This window comes from Physella acuta, unplaced genomic scaffold (genome assembly GCF_028476545.2).
Source record: "Physella acuta isolate Inbredline_101_S28 unplaced genomic scaffold, ASM2847654v3 ptg001167l, whole genome shotgun sequence".
Lineage (NCBI taxonomy): Eukaryota > Metazoa > Mollusca > Gastropoda > Physidae > Physella > Physella acuta.
The window spans coordinates 155,577-163,565 of record NW_026732684.1 but is presented as its reverse complement, the minus strand read 5'-3'; the positions used below and the strand labels follow the sequence as shown (position 1 = coordinate 163,565).

The 7,989-nt window shown below is 39.6% G+C and overlaps 1 protein-coding gene across 4 annotated transcripts in view; it reads right to left on the bottom strand.

Annotated features, from left to right (window-relative positions):
- Positions 1 to 1,449: 1,449 nt before the first annotated feature.
- The window catches only part of LOC131956659 (protein PTHB1), a 52,654-nt gene continuing 46,114 nt past the window's right edge, over positions 1,450 to 7,989 (bottom strand). For 3 of the 4 annotated variants that reach the window (XM_059321194.1, XM_059321193.1, XM_059321191.1), the window contains exons 21-23: positions 7,527 to 7,716; positions 7,253 to 7,420; positions 1,450 to 1,638 (exon numbers count right to left, since the gene is read on the bottom strand). In XM_059321194.1, the coding sequence (XP_059177177.1) occupies positions 1,565 to 1,638; positions 7,253 to 7,420; positions 7,527 to 7,716 (432 nt within the window). In that variant the 3' untranslated portion in view covers positions 1,450 to 1,564. The remainder of the gene's footprint in view (positions 1,639 to 7,252; positions 7,421 to 7,526; positions 7,717 to 7,989) is intronic. The other variant, XM_059321192.1, reaches the window with a different exon arrangement.

Sequence of the window (7,989 nt, the reverse complement as noted above, 5' to 3'; positions counted from 1 at the left end):
TCAGTGTGTCTAGATGGTGCCCCAGTGTGTCTACATGGTGCCCCAGTGTGTCTACATGGTGCCCTAGTGTCTACATGGTGCCCCAGTGTGTCTACATGGTGCCCTAGTGTCTACATGGTGCCCCAGTGTGTCTACATGGTGCCCTAGTGTCTACATGGTGCCCCAGTGTGTCTACATGGTGCCCCAGTGTGTCTACATGGTGCCCCAGTGTGTCTACATGGTGCCCCAGTGTGTCATGTCTACATGGTGCCTCAGTGCGTCTAGATGGTGCCCCAGTGTGTCTACATGGTGCCCCAGTGTGTCTACATGGTGCCCTAGTGTCTACATGGTGCCCCAGTGTGTCTACATGGTGCCCTAGTGTCTACATGGTGCCCCAGTGTGTCTACATGGTGCCCTAGTGTCTACATGGTGCCCTAGTGTCTACATGGTGCCCCAGTGTGTCTACATGGTGCCCCAGTGTGTCTACATGGTGCCCCAGTGTGTCTACATGGTGCCCCAGTGTGTCATGTCTACATGATGCCTCAGTGTGTCTAGATGGTGCCCCAGTGTGTCTACATGGTGCCCCAGTGTGTCTACATGGTGCCCCAGTGTGTCTACATGGTGCCCCAGTGTGTCATGTCTACATGGTGCCTCAGTGTGTCTAGATGGTGCCCCAGTGTGTCTACATGGTGCCCCAGTGTGTCTACATGGTGCCCTAGTGTCTACATGGTGCCCCAGTGTGTCTACATGGTGCCCTAGTGTCTACATGGTGCCCCAGTGTGTCTACATGGTGCCCTAGTGTCTACATGGTGCCCCAGTGTGTCTACATGGTGCCCCAGTGTGTCTACATGGTGCCCCAGTGTGTCTACATGGTGCCCCAGTGTCTACATGGTGCCCCAGTGCGTCGTGTCTACATGGTGCCTCAGTGTGTCTAGATGGTGCCCCAGTGTGTCTACATGGTGCCCCAGTGTGTCTACATGGTGCCCTAGTGTCTACATGGTGCCCCAGTGTGTCTACATGGTGCCCTAGTGTCTACATGGTGCCCCAGTGTGTCTACATGGTGCCCTAGTGTCTACATGGTGCCCCAGTGTGTCTACATGGTGCCCCAGTGTGTCTACATGGTGCCCCAGTGTGTCTACATGGTGCCCCAGTGTGTCATGTCTACATGGTGCCTCAGTGTGTCTAGATGGTGCCCCAGTGTGTCTACATGGTGCCCTAGTGTCTACATGGTGCCCCAGTGTGTCTACATGGTGCCCTAGTGTCTACATGGTGCCCCAGTGTGTCTACATGGTGCCCTAGTGTCTACATGGTGCCCCAGTGTGTCTACATGGTGCCCTAGTGTCTACATGGTGCCCTAGTGTCTACATGGTGCCCCAGTGTGTCTACATGGTGCCCCAGTGTGTCTACATGGTGCCCCAGTGTGTCTACATGGTGCCCCAGTGTGTCATGTCTACATGGTGTCCCAGTGTGTCATGTCTACATGATGCCCCAGTGTGTCTACATGATGCCCCAGTGTGTCTACATGGTGCCCCAGTGTGTCATGTCTACAACTGTCCATTTGACTGAACTGTCCACACCACTGCTATCAGCTGTCCTGAGTTAAACTGTCCAGATCAGGAACCAACTTCTGTATTTTCTTATCAAATTCTCTGTCTTGACCTGGGGAATACAATCTTTTATTTATATACAAGCTTTTATTTGTCCTGTGTTAGAATAGAATTCTAGGTAACTTACACCCCTCCCCCCCTCCCCACACACAAAGGTTTAAGACCAACCAATTCATTGGGGGGGGGGGGGGGGGGGCGTACGTTTTCCCAAAAGACACATTGCCCGAATGTCAATTTCCAGAATGGGCACTTGCCGGAAAAGCCACTTGCTCGAAGGCCGTTTGCTCAAAAAGTGTTAATATATGATAAATTATATTACCAATTAGACATTTTTAATCAATTATAGTTTGAAATTTTGATAATCAACACAATTCTAGGCATAAAAACAAATTTGTTTATATTTTTAAAATTTTGCTTTTATTTTTTGAGTTATGAGAAAAAAACTGCCTTATTCTTTAATAAATGTAAGTTGATGTTAGCTGCGGAGTCTTTACATTCTTTAATGAATGTTTTGAACACCTTGTTTAACCAACACGTTGTGGTGCTTATAGGCCTATAGCTTTTATGACATAGTGTAGGTGGCACGGTGTCTCCTTACATTTAACAGATAATATGCTTATCTTGTGTTGTGATCATTTCCCAAAAGAATGAGGCTCGGTCTAGGCGGCAAATTTAAAAACTAAAGGTAGTCTTTTATGTGTGATCTCCATTTAATGCACCTTGTTTAGACGATCTGTTCAAGTGATTACTTAATAAAGAAAGTGAGATAAAATGTTTCCAGACATGCCTACCCACGTCAGCCAAAAGTAGGAACAGTTGTGCCTAGAATAAGGAATTTGAAGCCAAAAGTAGGAACAGTCATGCCTAGAATAAGGAATTTGAAGCCAAAAGTAGGAACAGTCATGCCTAGAATAAGGAATTTGAAGCCAAAAATAGGAACATTCATGCCTAGAATAAGGAATTTGAAGCCAAAAGTAGGAACAGTCATGCCTAGAATAAGGAATTTGAAGCCAAAAGTAGGAACAGTCATGCCTAGAATAAGGAATTTGAAGCCAAAAGTAGGAACAGTCATGCCTAGAATAAGGAATTTGAAGCCAAAAAGAAGAACATACGCGCGGACGCTACTTTACAAAGACAAAAAATTAATTAATTATTTTTTTTTAAAAAAAGGAAAAAACTTTGACAAAAACGGGATGGTGGAAGAGCAACTGTCTTTAGGGAATTTGTTGTAGACCCAATTCATTGACATCCAAAAGATAAAGGTATTTAAGACCAACCCAATTCATTGACATCCAAAGATAAAGGTATTTAAGACCAACCCAATTCATTGACATCCAAAGATAAAGGTATTTAAGACCAACCCAATTCATTGACATCCAAAGATAAAGGTATTTAAGACCAACCCAATTTATTGACACCCAAAAGATAAAGGTATTTAAGACCAACCCAATTCATTGACACCCAAAAGATAAAGGTATTTAAGACCAACCCAATTCATTGACATCCAAAGATAAAGGTATTTAAGACCAACCCAATTCATTGACATCCAAAGATAAAGGTATTTAAGACCAAGCCAATTCATTGACATCACAAAGATAAAGGTATTTAAGACCAACCCAATTCATTGACATCCAAAGATAAAGGTATTTAAGACCAACCCAATTCATTGACATCCAAAGATAAAGGTATTTAAGACCAACCCAATTCATTGACATCCAAAAGATAAAGGTATTTAAGACCAACCCAATTCATTGACATCACAAAGATAAAGGTATTTAAGACCAACCCAATTCATTGACATCCAAAGATAAAGGTATTTAAGACCAACCCAATTCATTGACATCCAAAGATAAAGGTATTTAAGACCAACCCAATTCATTGACATCCAAAGATAAAGGTATTTAAGACCAACCCAATTCATTGACACCCAAAAGATAAAGGTATTTAAGACCAACCCAATTCATTGACACCCAAAAGATAAAGGTATTTAAGACCAACCCAATTCATTGACATCCAAAGATAAAGGTATTTAAGACCAACCCAATTCATTGACATCCAAAAGATAAAGGTATTTAAGACCAACCCAATTCATTGACATCACAAAGATAAAGGTATTTAAGACCAACCCAATTCATTGACATCCAAAGATAAAGGTATTTAAGACCAACCCAATTCATTGACACCCAAAAGATAAAGGTATTTAAGACCAACCCAATTCATTGACATCGCAAAGATAAAGGTATTTAAGACCAACCCAATTCATTGACATCCAAAGATAAAGGTATTTAAGACCAACCCAATTCATTGACATCACAAAGATAAAGGTATTTAAGACCAACCCAATTCATTGACATCCAAAGATAAAGGTATTTAAGACCAACCCAATTCATTGACATCCAAAGATAAAGGTATTTAAGACCAACCCAATTCATTGACATCCAAAGATAAAGGTATTTAAGACCAACCCAATTCATTGACACCCCAAAGATAAAGGTATTTAAGACCAACCCAATTCATTGACACCCAAAAGATAAAGGTATTTAAGACCAACCCAATTCATTGACACCCAAAAGATAAAGGTATTTAAGACCAACCCAATTCATTGACACCCAAAAGATAAAGGTATTTAAGACCAACCCAATTCATTGACACCCAAAAGATAAAGGTATTTAAGACCAACCCAATTCATTGACACCCAAAAGATAAAGGTATTTAAGACCAACCCAATTCATTGACACCCAAAAGATAAAGGTATTTAAGACCAACCCAATTCATTGACACCCAAAAGATAAAGGTATTTAAGACCAACCCAATTCATTGACACCCAAAAGATAAAGGTATTTAAGACCAACCCAATTCATTGACACCCAAAAGATAAAGGTATTTAAGACCAACCCAATTCATTGACACCCAAAAGATAAAGGTATTTAAGACCAACCCAATTCATTGACACCCAAAAGATAAAGGTATTTAAGACCAACCCAATTCATTGACACCCAAAAGATAAAGGTATTTAAGACCAACCCAATTCATTGACACCCAAAAGATAAAGGTATTTAAGACCAACCCAATTCATTGACACCCAAAAGATAAAGGTATTTAAGACCAACCCAATTCATTGACACCCAAAAGATAAAGGTATTTAAGACCAACCCAATTCATTGACATCCAAAGATAAAGGTATTTAAGACCAACCCAATTCATTGACATCCAAAGATAAAGGTATTTAAGACCAACCCAATTCATTGACACCCAAAAGATAAAGGTATTTAAGACCAACCCAATTCATTGACACCCAAAAGATAAAGGTATTTAAGACCAACCCAATTCATTGACACCCAAAAGATAAAGGTATTTAAGACCAACCCAATTCATTGACACCCAAAAGATAAAGGTATTTAAGACCAACCCAATTCATTGACACCCAAAAGATAAAGGTATTTAAGACCAACCCAATTCATTGACACCCAAAAGATAAAGGTATTTAAGACCAACCCAATTCATTGACATCCAAAGATAAAGGTATTTAAGACCAACCCAATTCATTGACACCCAAAAGATAAAGGTATTTAAGACCAACCCAATTCATTGACACCCAAAAGATAAAGGTATTTAAGACCAACCCAATTCATTGACACCCAAAAGATAAAGGTATTTAAGACCAACCCAATTCATTGACATCCAAAGATAAAGGTATTTAAGACCAACCCAATTCATTGACACCCAAAAGATAAAGGTATTTAAGACCAACCCAATTCATTGACACCCAAAAGATAAAGGTATTTAAGACCAACCCAATTCATTGACACCCAAAAGATAAAGGTATTTAAGACCAACCCAATTCATTGACACCCAAAAGATAAAGGTATTTAAGACCAACCCAATTCATTGACACCCAAAAGATAAAGGTATTTAAGACCAACCCAATTCATTGACACCCAAAAGATAAAGGTATTTAAGACCAACCCAATTCATTGACATCCAAAGATAAAGGTATTTAAGACCAACCCAATTCATTGACACCCAAAAGATAAAGGTATTTAAGACCAACCCAATTCATTGACACCCAAAAGATAAAGGTATTTAAGACCAACCCAATTCATTGACACCCAAAAGATAAAGGTATTTAAGACCAACCCAATTCATTGACATCCAAAGATAAAGGTATTTAAGACCAACCCAATTCATTGACACCCAAAAGATAAAGGTATTTAAGACCAACCCAATTCATTGACATCACAAAGATAAAGGTATTTAAGACCAACCCAATTCATTGACACCCAAAAGATAAAGGTATTTAAGACCAACCCAATTCATTGACATCCAAAGATAAAGGTATTTAAGACCAACCCAATTCATTGACACCCAAAAGATAAAGGTATTTAAGACCAACCCAATTCATTGACATCCAAAGATAAAGGTATTTAAGACCAACCCAATTCATTGACACCCAAAGATAAAGGTATTTAAGACCAACCCAATTCATTGACATCCAAAGATAAAGGTATTTAAGACCAACCCAATTCATTGACACCCAAAGATAAAGGTATTTAAGACCAACCCAATTCATTGACATCCAAAGATAAAGGTATTTAAGACCAACCCAATTCATTGACATCCAAAGATAAAGGTATTTAAGACCAACCCAATTCATTGACATCCAAAGATAAAGGTATTTAAGACCAACCCAATTCATTGACACCCAAAAGATAAAGGTATTTAAGACCAACCCAATTCATTGACACCCAAAAGATAAAGGTATTTAAGACCAACCCAATTCATTGACACCCAAAAGATAAAGGTATTTAAGACCAACCCAATTCATTGACATCCAAAGATAAAGGTATTTAAGACCAACCCAATTCATTGACATCCAAAAGATAAAGGTATTTAAGACCAACCCAATTCATTGACATCCAAAAGATAAAGGTATTTAAGTCCAACCCAATTCATTGACATGCAAAAGATAAAGGTATTTAAGACCAACCCAATTCATTGACATCCAAAGATAAAGGTATTTAAGACCAACCCAATTCATTGACATCCAAAGATAAAGGTATTTAAGACCAACCCAATTCATTGACATCCAAAGATAAAGGTATTTAAGACCAACCCAATTCATTGACACCCAAAAGATAAAGGTATTTAAGACCAACCCAATTCATTGACACCCAAAAGATAAAGGTATTTAAGACCAACCCAATTCATTGACACCCAAAAGATAAAGGTATTTAAGACCAACCCAATTCATTGACATCCAAAGATAAAGGTATTTAAGACCAACCCAATTCATTGACATCCAAAAGATAAAGGTATTTAAGACCAACCCAATTCATTGACATCCAAAGATAAAGGTATTTAAGACCAACCCAATTCATTGACATCCAAAGATAAAGGTATTTAAGACCAACCCAATTCATTGACATCCAAAAGATAAAGGTATTTAAGACCAACCCAATTCATTGACATCCAAAAGATAAAGGTATTTAAGACCAACCCAATTCATTGACATCCAAAGATAAAGGTATTTAAGACCAACCCAATTCATTGACATCCAAAGATAAAGGTATTTAAGACCAACCCAATTCATTGACATCCAAAGATAAAGGTATTTAAGACCAACCCAATTCATTGACATCACAAAGATAAAGGTATTTAAGACGAACCAGAGACAGGAACATCCATTTGAGGAACACCCAGGGGCTGTAAGGTTTTCTTTTTGTTGGTTTGTTTGTTGGTCTGTCTGTGTTTCAACATTCCACTCAGTGGAGTCTCACTAGGGTCAAGGTCATCTTTCTTTGCTGCAGAAACTTGACGGGATTTTTCACCTCGATCTGAAGAAATCAAATCAAAATCAACTGCCAGTTCAAGTTCTAATAAGGTTTGAAAAAATCAAACTTTCATCAACTGCCAGTTGTAAAGAGTGAGAGGTGCAGCAACCTTTGATGCCGTCCACCAGAGCAACACCTTTCCCAAGTCTGTCACAGAACAAGGCAATGTGTTTCTTCAGCCTGCTCGTGTCTTGGGGCAGTGCTAGAGGGCTGGGGTTCACAGCCTGGTCCTTGCTGGACTTGGCCAGCACAGTTCTCAGCAAGTGGGTCAAGGCCGCATCCACAGACTCTTCCCAACCCTGGGGAGAAATAGTTCAAAAATAGTTGAAGTCAGTGAGACACAAGTTGAAGTCAGTGAGACACAAGTTGAAGTCAGTGAGACACAAGTTGAAGTCAGTGAGACACAGGTTGAAGTCAGTGAGACACAAGTTGAAGTCAGTGAGACACAAGTTGAAGTCAGTGAGACACAAGTTGAAGTCAGTGAGACACACGTTGAAGTCAGTGAGACATTCTTGAGGTTCACATGATAGTCTCACAGGTGCCAACAACAGGTGTCATGGCAGACTGTAGAA